This window comes from Macaca thibetana, chromosome 5 (assembly GCF_024542745.1).
Source record: "Macaca thibetana thibetana isolate TM-01 chromosome 5, ASM2454274v1, whole genome shotgun sequence".
Lineage (NCBI taxonomy): Eukaryota > Metazoa > Chordata > Mammalia > Primates > Cercopithecidae > Macaca > Macaca thibetana.
The window spans coordinates 76,357,396-76,373,075 of NC_065582.1; the positions used below are offsets into that span (position 1 = coordinate 76,357,396).

At 42.4% G+C, this 15,680-nt stretch overlaps 2 protein-coding genes across 8 annotated transcripts in view; one reads left to right on the plus strand and one right to left on the minus strand.

Moving 5' to 3' along the window:
- ANK2 (ankyrin 2) overlaps positions 1–15,680 on the minus strand; it is a 695,484-nt gene that overhangs the window by 664,707 nt on the left and 15,097 nt on the right. The window lies entirely within an intron of this gene.
- LOC126955626 (U6 snRNA-associated Sm-like protein LSm2) lies at positions 3,859–4,614 on the plus strand. The gene has a single exon (XM_050792448.1). The coding sequence runs from the start codon at positions 3,963–3,965 to the stop codon at positions 4,248–4,250; it is 288 nt and encodes a 95-aa protein (XP_050648405.1). The 5' UTR covers positions 3,859–3,962; the 3' UTR covers positions 4,251–4,614.

The window sequence follows — 15,680 nt, forward strand, 5'->3', positions numbered from 1 at the left end:
GGTTCAAGCGAATCTCCTGCCTCAGCCTTCAAAGGAGGAGTAGCTGGGACTACAGGCGCTCACTACCACATCTGGCTAATTTTTGTATTTTTAGTAGAGATGGGGTTTCACCATGTTGGCTAGGCTGGTCTTGAACTCCTGATCTCAGGCAATCTGCCATCTCGACCTCCCTAAGTGCTGGGATTACAGGCGTGAGCCACTGCGCCTGGCCAGCAATTTTCAAACGTACAATATACAATATATTGTTATTAACTGTATTCACCATGATGTTCAATAGGTCTCCTGAACTTATTCTTTTCTTTCTTTCTTTTTTTTTTTTTTTGAGACAGAGTCTCGCTCTGTTTCCCAGGCTGCTGGAGTGCAGTGGTGTGATCTCAGCTCACTGCAACCTTTGCCTCCCTGGTTCAAGCGATTCTCATGCCTCAGCCTCCTGAGTAGCTGGGATTACAGGCACGCACAACCACACCCAGCTAATTTTTGTATTTTAGTACAGACAAGGTTTCACCATATTGGCCAGGCTTATTCTTCTTAAATTTCATGTCCTTTGACTAACATCTTTCCAATCCCTGCCCTCTCTGCCAGTCCCTACCCCTGATAACTAACATTCTACTCTTTGCTTCTACGTTTTTGACTTTTTAGATTTCATATATGAGATCATACGGTGTTTGTTTTTTTTTTTTTTTTTTTTTTTTTTGAGATGGAGTCTCGCTGTGTCGCCCAGGCTGGAGTGCAGTGGCCGGATCTCAGCTCACTGCAAGCTCTGCCTCCCGGGTTTTTACGCCATTCTCCTGCCTCAGCCTCCCGAGTAGCCGGGACTACAGGCGCCCGCCACCTCGCCCGGCTAGTTTTTTGTATTTTTTAGTAGAGACGGGGTTTCACCGTGTTAGCCAGGATGGTCTCGAACTCCTGACCTCGTGATCTGCCCGTCTCGGCCTCCCAAAGTGCTGGGATTACAGGCTTGAGCCACCGCGCCCGGCCCTCATACAGTGTTTGTTCTGTGCCTGGCTTATCTCACTTAACATAACGTCCTCTAGGTTCATTTGTATTACTGCAAATGACAGGATTTCCTTCTTTTTCGAAGGCTGAATAGTATTCTGTTGTGCATATATACCAGATTTTTTCTTTTCTTTTTCTTTCTTTTTTTTTTTTTTTTTTTTGAGACAGAGTCTCTCTCTGTAGCCCAGGCTGGAGTGCAGTGGTGCGATCTTGGCTCACTGCAACCTCCGCTTCCCGGGTTCAAGCAATTCTCCTGCCTCAGCCTCCCAAGTAGCTGGGACTACAGGCACGCGCCACCATGCCTGGATAATTTTTATATTTTTTAGTAGAGACGGGGTTTTGCCATGTTGGTCTCGAACTCCCAACTTCAGGTGATCCACCTGCCTGGGCTTCTTAAAGGGCTTCGATTACAGGCCTGAGCTACCATGCCCGGCCCAGATTTTCTGTATCTAATCATCCACTGATGGACACTTAAACTGATTCCATATCTTGGCTTTGTGAATAATGCTGCAATGAACATAGGCATGCATCTATAACTTAATCATACTGATTTCATTTTCTTTGGATATATATCCAACAGTGAAATTGACAGATCATATGGTAGTTTTATTTTTAATTTTTTTCAGGAAACTTCATATTGTTTTCTATAATGACTGTTACTAATTTACATCCTAACCAACTGTTTATTAGGTTCCTGTTTGTTTGTTTGTTTGTTTGTTTTGAGCCAGGTCTCCTTTTGTCACCCAGGCTGGAGTATAGTGGGGCAAGCATGCCTCACTGTGGCCTTGACATTGAAACTCAAGCATTCCCACCCCCATCCCCTGGGCACCACATGCATGTGCCACCATGTGGGGTAATTTTTAAATTTTTTGTAGAAATGCAGTCCCACTATATTGCCCAGGCTGATCTCCAACTCCTGGGTTGATGTAGACCTCCGATCTCAGCCTCCAGAGTAGCTGGGACCACAGGTGTATGCCAAAAAAGTGCCAGGATTACAGGCTTGAGCCACCACACCCAACAAAGGGTTTCTTTTTCACTACAGTTCTATATCCTCACCAACAGCTGTTATTTTAAAATTTTTATTGATTCACTCTCCTTACTCGTTATCAATCTGCTCAAATTTTCTGTGTGTGTGTATGTATATGTGTGTGTGTGTGTGTGTATATATATATTTGTATTTTTTACTATTTATTTATTTATTTTTTGGAGACAATTTTGCTCTGTTACGCAGGCTGGAGTTCAGTGGCACCATCTCAGCTGACTGCAGCCTCAACCCCCTGGGGCTCAGGAGACCCTCTCACCTCAACCTTCAGAGTAGCTGAGACCACAGGAGCAAGTCACCACGCCTGGCTAATTTTTTGTATTTTTAGTAGAGACAGGGTTTCGCCATTTTACCCACGCTGGTCTTGAACTCCTGGCCTCAAGTGATCATCCCACCTTACCTTCCCAAAGTGCTGGGATTACAAGCATGAGCCACTGCGCTAGCCTCAAATTTTTTCATGATTCAGGCTTAGTAGATTGTGTGTGTCTAAGAATGTATCAATTTCTTCTCGGTTATCAAATTTGTTTCTAGGTTCGAATATGTTGATCTATAATTGTCCATTGCAGTTTCACAAGACCCTTCGTAATTTTTTTTTTTTTTTTTTTGAGACGGAGTCTCGCTCTGTCGCCCAGGCTGGAGTGCAGTGGCACAATCTCAGCTCACTGCAAGCTCCGCTCCGCCTCCCGGGTTCACGCCATTCTCGTGCCTCAGCTTCCCAAGTAGCTGGGACTACAGGCGCATGCCACCATGCCCGGCTAATTTTTTTTTTGTAATTTTAGTAGAGACGGGGTTTCACCATGTTAGCCAGGATGGTCTCGAACTCCTGACCTCGTGATCCACCCGCCTCGGCCTCCCAAAGTGCTGGGATTACAGACGTGAGCCACCGCGCCCGGCCGTGGACAAATATTTCTTAGAGACCCTGTTTTCAATTCTGCTGTGTATATACCCAGAAGTATATTTATCCCTCTAGAAGTGGGATTCCTAGATCATAGAGCAATTCTATTTTTAATTTCTAAACAACATTCATGTTTTCCACAGTGGCTAAACTATTATACATTCCCATCAGTAGCGCACAAGGGTTCCAGTTTCTCCACGTCCTTTCCAATACTTGTAATTTTTTAGGTTGATTTTGTTTTGTTTTGATAGTAGCCATTCTAATGGGTATGGGATGGTGTGTGTGTGTGTGTGCGTGTGTGTGTGTGTATGTGTGTGTCTGTGTGTCTATATATTTATATCTTTATTTTCTTCCTTTATTTTACTAGAATGTAAACTCCATGAGGGCCAAGATTTTGTTTTTGTCACTGTTGCATTCCTAAAACTTTTAACCTGCCTGACACTTATTAGGCATCCAAAATATATTTGTCAAATGAATCAATAATCCCACATTTTCAAGATTTTTCTGGTCAGGCATGGTGGCTCACGCCTTTAATCCCAGCACTTTGGGAGGCCAAGCGGGGGCAGATCACCTGAAGTCAGGAGTTCAAGACCAGCCTAGCCAACATGGTGAGACCCTGTCTCTACAAAAAATACAAAAATTAACCAGGTATGGTGGCATGTGCCTGTAGTCCCAGCTACTCTGGAGGCTGAGGCATGAGAATCACTTGAACCCGGGAGGCAGAGGCTGCAGTAAGCTGGGATCGCACCACTGCACTCCAGCCTGGGTAACAGAATGAGACTCTGTCTCAAAAAAAAAAAAAAAAGATTATTCCTGTATTAGCATTAGTACTCAAACTGAAAAGGTGAGAGAACAGTTATTGTAGGAATTATGATACACAGCATGTCTAAGATTCCCTTCAATGTTTTAGGGTCTAAAATTAAAATCCCCCTTCGCCCCACGCGCGGGCTCGCGCTTCGGTTCTCCCAGACCTGCTCTCAGCATCCGGCTCTTTTCTTGCTCCGGCCCGCTGCCCGCTGCGCCAGCACCATGCTCTTCTATTCTTTTTTCAAGTCCCTTGTGGGCAAGGATGTGGTCGTGGAACTCAAGAATGACCTGAGCATCTGTGGAACCCTCCATTCTGTGGATCAGTATCTCAACATCAAACTAACTGACATCAGTGTCACAGACCCTGAGAAATATCCTCACATGTTATCAGTGAAGAACTGCTTCATTCGGGGCTCAGTGGTCAGATATGTGCAGCTGCCAGCAGACGAGGTCGACACACAGTTGCTGCAGGATGCGGCAAGGAAGGAAGCCCTGCAGCAGAAACAGTGATGGCTCCTCCTCCTCTTCCCCTCCCTCTTTCATTGGTGACCTGTAACCCCAAGTCCCAGCCCAGAACCCCTAACCCCGAATACTTGAAGGGGTTTTGTTTTTTTACTAATGATGGTTTTGTGGGTTTTTTTTAAGGGATGAGTGGATGAGAGGAATAATAGGGAACAGCTATCCTCTCTTGAGAAGGGGAGGATAAGTAGGCTGGGAAACTTCAAAGCCTTCCCAGTCCCCAGCACCTGCCTTTCTCACTACTTCCCTGGAGATGGTAGGAGAGTTTCCTAGGTCTTTCCAGGGCAGCATGTGATTCATTTGGGGATGGAAGGAATCTGTCCCGCATCGGGAATAAAATTTATGATGCAAAAAATAAATAAATAAATAATAAAATTAAATTAAAATCCTTTTCTTTACAGATATTTTAAAATGTAAACCCAGTATAATTTTAGTAATGTAATGCATATATCATATCAACTAAAGAATAAATTCCGTCAACGCACATTCTCATCAGTTGTCAAGAACCATATTTGCTTATTCCTGTGATCATTATCTAAATGTGACCTTTGTTGCTAGGTTCTAAAGAAATGCTCTTAGGTGGCAATGCTTTTGATCACCATAAAAACATTAACCAGGAAATTTATACCAAGTCCTTGACGAGACAGCTAATTAAAAAAAGATCTTGCTGGGGGCGGTGGCTCATGCCTGTAATCCCAGCACTTTGGAAGGCCAAGGGGGGCGGATCACCTAAGGTCAGGAGTTTGAGACCAGCCTGGACAATAGAAACCCCATCTCTACTAAAAATACAAAAGTTAGCCAGGCATGGTGGTGGTCACCTGCAATCCCAGCTACTCAGGAGGCTGAGGCAAGAGAATTGCTTGAACCTGGGAGATGGAGGCTGTAGTGTGCCAAGTTCGCACCACTGCACTCCAGCCTGGGTGACAGAGCGAGACTCTGTCCTTCCCTCCCCCCCAAAAAAAAATCTTGAGGAGCTAAGTGTGGTGGCTTGCACCCGTAATCCTAGCTATTCAGGAGGCTGAAGTGGGAGGATCACTTGAAGCAAGGAATTCAAGGAAAAGAACTTGAAAACTACTTCTCCTCCCTCCCACTGCGGTAATGAAACTGAACATAAGATTCAGTAAACAGGGGCAAGTAACCAGTAACTAAATTCCAGGTTCATGAGATCTATGATTCAATCTAGTTCCAGCTGTGTAGGTTTATCAGCTGTTGTTGACTGGTTACATATTTCTCTAATGTTTCCCAACCAAAACTTAGTTTTGTTGGATGGCATGAGCCCAGCCTCAATACATGGCATTCTTTTTTTTTATTTCTAGAGAACTTTTTTCTCTTTTTTTTTCTCTTTTCCTTTTTCTTTTCTTGACACAGAGACTTGTCACCCAGACTGGAGTGCAGTGACGTGATCATGGCTCACTGCAGCCTCAAACTCCTGGGCTCAAGCGATCCTCCTGCATCAGCTTCCCGAGTAGATGGGACTACAGCCATGAGCCACCATACATGGCCTTTTCTAGGGGTAAGCACATGACCCAGTTTTCATAATTAGAAGAAAGGAAGTGTCTGCAAGATGGCTACTAAGAAAGATTTACCACCCTCATAAGAAAAGACCTTTTGCCACCACCTGACACCTTCCTCCAACATTGCTTTCTGCTTTGGACACCATTACATGAAGATGTGATTTTTGGAACTGTGGCAGCCATCTCATGACCAGAAGGGATGACAGTGCTATCACTTGAGGATGGCACAGTAGAAGGATCAGGGAAGGTTCAATCATCGATGACACTATTGAGCCACTGAGCCAACAATCCTGGGACTAACAACTTCTGGCCTCCTGTTAGGTAAACAGTGAATGCACTTATGATTTAAGCCACAGTTAGTGGAAACACCCTAAAGGTGTATGTGTATGTGCACGCGAGCACTCGTGTATGGGGGTATGTGTGCCTGTGTGTGTTTTAGGCAGGATCTTGCATCAAAGAGCTGTGACTTTGGACCACAACTTTATCATTTGCAGAGAGAGTTAGTGAGACAAGGAGATATTGTTAGGTGGTCCAAATTCATATGCTTTGGGGGCTAGAGGTAAGGATGAGTTAAAAGAAAATACAAGGCCGGGCGCGGTGGCTCAAGCCTGTAATCCCAGCACTTTGGGAGGCCGAGACGGGCGGATCACGAGGTCAGGAGATCGAGACCATCCTGGCTAACACGGTGAAACCCCGTCTCTACTAAAAAATACAAAAATCTAGCAGGGCGAGGTGGCGGGCGCCTGTAGTCCCAGCTGCTCGGGAGGCTGAGGCAGGAGAATGGCGTAAACCCGGGAGGCGGAGCTTGCAGTGAGCTGAGATCCGGCCACTGCAGTCCAGCCTGGGCAACAGAGCAAGACTCCGTCTCAAAAAAAAAAAAAAAAAAAAAAAAGAAAATACAATCACAAGATAAATTGCAAACTATCTTGGCTGGAGCTGTCTCTTTCTGCCTTGAAACAATTTAGAACATAGCAAATGCAGACAGCTGTTTAGAAATGGCTCGAAAAATGTGACTGCAGAGTCAAAAGCCTGTGGATGTTTAATACAGTTAATAAAACATTTTATGAGGTTATATATTTTCCTATTAAATTTGAGAAGGCTAACAAATGAAGTCTGATAATTATGCTTGTGAGATATGCAAATTACCTCTCTGCTCTTGCACTTCTCCTCTAGAAGAAACTCGCTTTTAAAGATTCCTCCAGCCGGGCGCGGTGGCTCAAGACTGTAATCCCAGCACTTTGGGAGGCCGAGATGGGCGGATCACGAGGTCAGGAGTTCGAGACCATCCTGACTAACACGGTGAAACCCCGTCTCTACTAAAATATACAAAAAACTAGCCGGGCGAGGTGGCGGGCGCCTGTAGTCCCGGCTACTCGGGAGGCTGAGGCAGGAGAATGGCGTAAAAACCCGGGAGGCAGAGCTTGCAGTGAGCTGAGATCCGGCCACTGCACTCCAGCCTGGGCGACACAGCGAGACTCCGTCTCAAAAAAAAAAAAAAAAAAAGATTCCTCCAGATGCCATGACTTTGGGTTAGTGTGATCCCAGGTGACTCACTTACTCAAACAATAAATTGCTTTTGATATCTTTTCTACCAATGCTTATGATGCCATTTTCATCACACCTGCATATGAGTTGCTAGCCAGACACAATAAATCGTGGCACTTTCATTTCAGGATTCACAATTTCATTATTGCTTTCCCCTTTGAAAATAGCAATAACTTTAGAATCATTTCCTTTACTTTCTGCTTCTCCCACACTCCAAATTGGAAGCTCAGACCTTTTCCAGGTGTGTAGAGACAATGCCTTCTTCAGGGTAGCCAAACTCTTTTTCCTTTTTTCTTTTTTTTTTTGAGATGGGGTCTCGCTCTGTCACCCAGGGTGGAGTGCAGTGGTGCAATCTCAGCTCACTGCAACCTCCGCCTCCTGGATTCGAGCAATTTTCCTGCCTTAGCCTCCCAAGTAGCTGGGACTATGGGCACATGCCACCACATCTCACTAATTTTTTGTGTGTTTTTAGTAGAGACAGGGTTTCACTATGTTGGCCAGGCTGGTCTTGAACTCCTGACCTCCAGTGATCCACCTGCCTCAGCCTCCCAAAGTGCTGGGATTATAGGCGTGAGCTACCGTGCCTGGCTAGGGCAGCCAAACTTTTAATAAGCTTCAAGATGATAAAGGAGTCTCCATTATCTTCGTCACAATAGCAACCTGCCTTCCAAGAAACACAAAGGAATTCTCTATCTCTGTCCCACCCCTTCTTTAGCATCCTTCCTCTCTCCTACCTTTCATGTATTCAACCCTGAGAGTGGCTGGCAAACACGGGCTTCTGAACCTTGGGGATTCAGGAATTCTATTTTCTCGGCAGCAAGAGAATAAAAGAAGCCAATAGATGCTGGTGGGGATGGAGTGGAGGATTTTCGTAAATACTGAGATCATTCCATAGTACTTTTCAAAAAAACAACAGCTAGGCAAAACTTCTGAATCAGGGAACCATTATACCCTTGATGGTCCTCTAATAGTCACAGCCAATGTAAGGTTTTTTTTTTTTTTTTAATGCATGATGACTTTTCCATTTGCCAACACAATCTCTAGGCAAGAAATATTTGAGTTATGTGTTACACAGTCAAGTGCTTTGAAATACCTTAATTATTAAAAGCACATTATAAAACCAAACTCTATGTTTTCCTTCTATGTAGTCCACACATGTAAGACTTTAATTTCAATTTTAAAAGGTTAAATCATTTATCGAGCACCTGTTATATTTCAGGCAATATGATAGGCATTGTTCTACTCTCAATACCTCAGAATGTGGCAATTAGGGAAATTTATGGCTGATTTCATTAGGAAGTGACAGGATCAGATGTATTAAATGTATACAAGAGAATTTGTAAATGGGAGAGACTGCAGAGAGTGATACCAATTAGGACACTATTATACCCAATTTGGTCCTGAACTTGGACAGAAAGAGTAAAATTGGAGAAAAGATGGAAAGAGGAAAAGAAACCAAAAACAGCACTTGAGGGTAGGCACCAAATAGTGAGACTTTTACAGACATGTTATGTTTGAAGGACCCACAAGACATAAAGGAGGAGATTTATGGAAGTCAGATGAAAGTACCAGGTCAACAGAGGGGTTTACACTAAAGATACTGGTTGAGGAGACATCAACGTATGGTAGTAATGGAAGCTACAGGAGTGGATAATTGATCTGGGAAGAAGTATAAATATGTGAGATGAAAATCAGAGATGGAAAGTAGAACCCTGGTTGACATTAATGTTTAAAGAACAAGTGAAGGAAGAGGAAGGGATGGAGGAGAATGTTAAAGAACACTAGTAGGAAAATCATGAATAAGTCATGATAATAAGTACAACTCTTTAGGATCCGACTGTTGACCAACTTGCCAGTCTTATATCCTGCCACCTCCCTCAAAACTGTGCTCCAGCCAATCAGAACTTCTGATAACTCCCTAAAATGCCTAAAATGCAATATGCTTTCTACTTCCAAGCCTTTGCAATTCCCGTTTCCTCTGATATTCCCTTTCTATCTTAGGTTGCAAGCTCTTACTCTTCCTTCAATCACCAGCTTCTCTTTGAGGCCTTTGCTGAAGTCCCCAGGCAGAGGCCCCCACTGCTTTGAATTATACCTTCTTTATTGAAATCATCATATTCTATCTGCTTAGTTGGTTTTTCCACTATACCATAGTTCCCTGAGTACTGAGTGTTTTCATCTCTGTATTTGAGGTGTTTTCACCTCTGTACTTCCAGGCCCCAACGTGATACCTGGCATGAGGAGGTGGTATTACATGCACTGTTTAAGGACACAAGCTTTGATATCTAACACATGTGGATGTGAACCCCCTTTTCTGCCATTTGCTTGACTGCATGATCTTCAGCAAACTAAGCCTGGTTTCTTTAAATTAGAGTGATTATCGTCCTATCTCATCAAATGGATGGGAGGATGAAATAATACATGTAAAGAATTTGTCAAAGAGCTTGACACACACTCAAGCTCAGTTAGTATAAGCATCTTTATTTCAGAGGGAGTTTAATATAATTGTCGAATATATCAATAGTAATCTATAGTCTTAATGAGAAGAGCTTCAGGAAGGAGGAAATGATCAACAGAATAAAAACTGCTAAGAAGTAGGCCAGGCCCAGTGGCTCACGCCTATAATGCCAGCACTTTGGGAGGCCGAGGCAGGCAGATTACTTGAGGTCAGGAGTTCAAGACCAGCCTGGCCAACATGGTGAAACCATGTCTCTACAAAAAATAAACATTAGCTAAAGTGGTGGTGGGTGCCTGTAATCCCAGCTACTCAGGAGGCTAAGGCAGGAAATTTGCTTGAACCTGGGAAGTAGAGGTTGCAGTGAGCTGAGATCACGTCACTGCACTCCAGCCTGGGAGACAGAGCAAGACTCTGTCTCAAAAACAAAAAAATTAAGAGGTCTAATAGGATTAGTGCTATCCATTTCCTAAATAGTTAACTAATGCATCCTTGTCTCCCCATCAACTGGGTTTCTTTAACCTCACTGTCAGGCTCAGTCTTGCCCCAATCTCTATAACTAGAGAAGACAAAAGAATTGGGAAAAACAACACCACCTTCTAAACAGAGCAAAATCCTAGAATAGGCAGGAGAGAATGTGATCAAGGTCAGGATAATTCTTCCTCTGAAACAGGAAGGAAGAAGGCAAGAATATGTGAAAATGCAAATGTTTAGAAGTGGATGTGTGTTCCTGGTTCTCTTTTATAACTGAAGAAGGTGTCTATAAAAGAGGCATTCATGCATAAAACATTTTGTACTGTCAGATGAAAGAACTAAGTCAGCTATATAGTCATCCAAGTTTTTATCAGAAAGATAAGATTTTCTAAGTTGGCATACAAGGTCTCGTCCATCTAGAAGTCTGATTTAGTCAACAGCCCTGGTACTCTTGTACATTTTAGCTTTTTATATTTACAAATATATATTTTCTTAAAGTAAATATTCATTGTTGTCTAAAAAACTGTCTAAGCACTTCTAGCAAAGCTATACAAATACTTAGTAACTATCTTGGATAGGTAATAGCACTAAAGCACATTGGCTTGTTAGATATTATGTTTAGCTCAGCGGTACAAATTCATAAAGTAAACATTTTTCCTTATCAACTGGCATTATGAAGTGATTAGTCCTTATAATTTATATTAAATATGTCTATTACTCTGAAATCTACAAGCTCACACAATTTAAGGAATATCACAATACCATGCATCTATCATTTTCCTTCATGTTCATTATTATCTATCAGTCATTTCATTGGGCAGTCTCAGAAAGAGTTTGTTTGATTTGCTCAATTCCAAAATGAACTAAGGCAAAATAACCTTATGAAATTAAAGTGCAGACAGATAGCAGAAGAGAAATTCAGTATTCATAAAACTTGTAGGAAAATAGTTTAATAAGCGCATCTTTTAGGACAATCAGAAAAAAAGGTCACACAAGCCCAATATATATTAGATAATACACTGCAGAAAAATGACACGTTCCTTCTACATTTATTATGATAAGAGTAGAATAAAGGTTAATGGATTTGAAGTACTGCATTTCCAAGAGTCTGGCTTTTAATACCAAGTGCCTGGCAAGATACCATTCATTATAAAAGAAAACTATTGAGATAAATAACTTGCATATTTGTCTAGTGAAATAAAGCATTTAAAAGAACAAAACTGTTTTTAGACCTGCTCAGGTAAAACAAAAGAATGTTTGCTTAATTTCATTAAAAGGAAAAATAAATTTCAGATGTAGCACTTGACAATCACCAGGTCTTCGTGTTTCCTCCAATTTCTTCAGGCTATGCGATGCCATTCTCTTTTTTTTTTTTTTTTTTTTTTTTTTTTTGAGATGGAGTCTCGCTCTGTCACCCAGGCTGGAGTGCAGTGGCCGGATCTCAGCTCACTGCAAGCTCCGCCTCCCGGGTTCACGCCATTCTCCGGCCTCAGCCTCCTGAGTAGCTGGGACTACAGGCGCCCACCACTTCGCCCAGCTAGTTTTTTTTGTATTTTTTAGTAGAGACGGGGTTTCACCGTGTTAGCCAGGATGGTCTCGATCTCCTGACCTTGTGATCCACCCGTCTCAGCCTCCCAAAGTGCTGGGATTACAGGCTTGAGCCACCGCGCCCGGCATATGCGATGCCATTCTCAAGGAGCATGACTGATTCTTCTTAGGCTTCTTGTTGGGCTGCTAGTCTGTCTCCAATTTTCTAAATTTGGGTACATCTTTAAGGGATCTGATTCTGTCATATGTGATACAGAAGTGCCAGTCTTCTGCTCAAAGGGTTCTGTTTTCAGCCCAAACCCTAATCAAGAAATGACCTGTGAAGCGGTAACTTAAAATGTCCTTCTTATCACCCACAGCTCACTAAGCAATGATCATGGCCAAATACACATATTCAAGACAGAAGACACTGGCTAGAGAGACATTTTTATCAGGCTAACAGGTACGTATGGAAGTTTTACACTATAAAGCGAGAGAAGCAAAAACAGTCCCAAAATTAGATGAACAAACTTAGTACTTTAAGTTAAATGTAATCACATTAGCAGCAAGTAAGATTAATGTACAAATAATAATAATGGCCCTAAAACAAGGATGTTAGCAACCTCAGCATAGACATTGCAGAGAATTCCACAACGTGGAACTCAGAATGTGACCAGGCTACATATGGAGGAAAGAAAATCCAGACAGGATTGAGACTTCCTAGTGAAGAGGCACAGAATTTCATACCCAAACCCCAGGGGATAGTATTAATAACATCAAAACCCCAGTGGATAGTATTAATAATTGCAGAGATCTGTTTAATTATTTGAATTCTTTGAATGTTGTTTCCTACAAATTCCATTATTACTTTCATAAAGACCTAAATTAAAGAACCTCTTCCAAGAATTGTCATAAAAAATATCTGGCAGCCAGGCACGGTGGCTCATGCCTGTAATCCCAACACTTTGGGAGGCCGAGGCGGGCGGATCACCTGAGGTCAGGAGTTTGAGACCAGCCTGGCCAACATGGTGAAACCATATCTGTACTAAAAATACAAAAATTAGCTGGGTGTGGTGGTGGACGTCTGTAATCCCAGCTAGTTGGGAGGCTGAGGCAGGAGAATTGCTTGAACCCAGGAGATGGAGGTTGTAGTGAACCGAAATCTCAGAATTGCACCCCAGCTTGGGCAACAAGAGTCAGACTCCGACTCAAAAAGAAAAAAAAAAAAAAAAACACCTGGCCTAATATCTGGATATTAGTCAAGATTCTGTGCACAGATGAGCCAAACCAGTTAAGCAATATCCATCATAATATTCATTTTTTTCTGAGTGTTCTACAAATTACATTCACACAAAGTATCTTAACAGAACTATGATTTTAAATCTAATACTGTTCAGACTTTGAAATAAATTATTCCTTCAATTTAAAACCCCGCATGCAGTGACAGTTCCAGAGGTTCTACTTAGGAAGGACTTAATGGAGGCAATCTGATTGGAAGACAGAGAGATTCTAGGGGGGCATGGCATGAAGTGATTTGTCTAGAGGTTAAATATATATATATATATATATGTATTTTTGTTTGTTTGTTTGTTTGTTTTTGTTTTTGAGATGTAGTCTCATACTGTTGCCCAGGCTGGAGTGCAATGGCATGATCTCGGCTCACTGCAACCTCCACCTCCCGGGTTCAAACGATTCTCCTGCCTCAGCCTCCCAAGTAGCTGGGATTACAGGTGCCCGTCACCATACCCAGCTAAGTTTTGTATTTTTAGTAGAGACAAGGTTTCACCCTGTTGGCCAGGCTGGTCTCGAACTCCTGATCTGGTGATTCGCCCACCATGGCCTCCCAAAGTGCTGGGATTACAGGTATGAGCCACTGTGCCCAGTCCCAAACATATTGTTTTTATTAAATTGTATATTATAGAACTGATGAAAATGGCAATTTTTTAAAAGTTGTATTTGGATTTTAAATAAGACTGTGAAAATATGACATCCATGATTAGGTGATAACGATGACAACAACAATGATGACGACGACGATGATAATGATTTTATTGGGAAGTGGCTTTCATCTGGGGATGGGAGGAAGGTGGCTAATGGTGCCAACACCTTTCAGGGGTATTCATTCTCTACAGAATAAAGACCAAATTCTTTAGTAAACTGAAGGCCATCCATGATATTATACCAAATATCTTTTCTTTTTTATTTATTTTGAGACAGAATCTCACTTTGTCACTTTGTCACCACTTTGGAGTGCAGTGGTACAATGTTGACTCACTGCAGCCTCTGCCTCCAGGTCCAAGTGATTCTCTTGCCTCAGACTCCTGTGTACCTGGGATCACAGGTGCCTGCCGCCACACCCGGCTAATTTTTGTATTTTTAGTAGAGACAGGGTTTCACCATGTTGGCCAAGCTAGTCTTGAACTCCCGACCTCAGGTGATCCACACGCTTCTGCCTCCCCCTGGGATTACAGGCATGAGCCACCATGCCCAGCCTACCAAATATGTTTTCAGTTTTATCTTTCACTAGTAACTCCTTGTCATTTACTCTTTAGTCCATTACTATTGATCACTAACAATTCTGCCTGGCCTCCAATATTTTCCCATCTCTCTGTGTCTCTTTATGCTGCTCCTTCTGGATCTGAAAAGCTCTTTATCCAATCTCTACCTATAAAAATTAAAGCCATTCTCCTATATCCCACTCAAATTTCAACTTTTTCATTAAACCTAATACGATTTCCTTCAACCAAAATAAATTTTTATCTGTCCTTCCATGGTATTTTATACACTATTATTGCCCTTATGATATTGTTTTTTATTTATTTATTTATTTTGAAACGGAGTTTCTCTCTTCTCGCCCAGGCTGGACTGCAATGGCTCGATCTCAGCTCATTGCAACCTCCGCCTCTCGGATTCAAGCAATTCTCTGCCTTAGCCTCCCGAGTAGCTGGGACTACAGGCACCTGCCACCACGCCCGGCTAAGTTTTTTGTAATTTTAGTAGAGACGGGGTTTCACCACCTTGGTCAGGCTGGTCTTGAACTCCTGACCTCGTGATCCACCTGCCTCGGCCTTCCAAAGTGCTGGGATTACAGGCGTGAGCCACCGTGCCTGGCCCATCCTCTTCTATATGATTCTAAGATTCTTGAGAGCAGGGGTAGATCTAATGTCCTTCTCAGAAGAAAATTTAAAATATTCTGAGTGCTTTTCAAATGAACCATAACTTACAGAGTCATAACTTTGCTTTTAAAAAATTTGAGGAATATGGCTGGGCACGGTGGCTCATGCCTGTAATCCCAACACTTTGGGAGGCCAAGGCAGGTGGGTCACCTGAGGTCAGGAGTTCGAGACCAGCCTGGCCAACATGGTGAAACCCCATCTCTACAAAATATCTTAAAATTAGCTGGATGTGGCATCGTGCACCTGTAATCCCAGCTACTCAGGAGGCTAGCGCAGGAGAATCACTTGAACCCAGGAGGTGGAGACTGCAGTGAGCCGAGATCGTGCCACTATACTCCAGCCTGTGTGACAGAGTGAGACCTTGTCTCAAAATAATAAATCAATGAAAAATCTGAAGAATGTATCTTTTAAAATTATTGCCAAGGGTTATATTCCAGGTGACATCTGAAATTATTAATTTAGTTTCTAATTTTAACAGCTACCTTCTATAATGTCCAAATGAAATGTAAGGGAGGATTACATTATTAGTATGTCTTCTCTCAAGTGATAATTAAAACTGAAAATGTAATTGGTAATTTCTCTCTTCATGTTTGAAATGCCATAAAGTTTCATGGATTAAAGAGCAAATTATTACTAATGAGGGCCTTGCTCAGGCTGTCACTTGTTTGGTAGGTAATTTTGAGCAAGTTACTTACACTCTTTGTGCATCCACTTAACAAATCTGAAATCT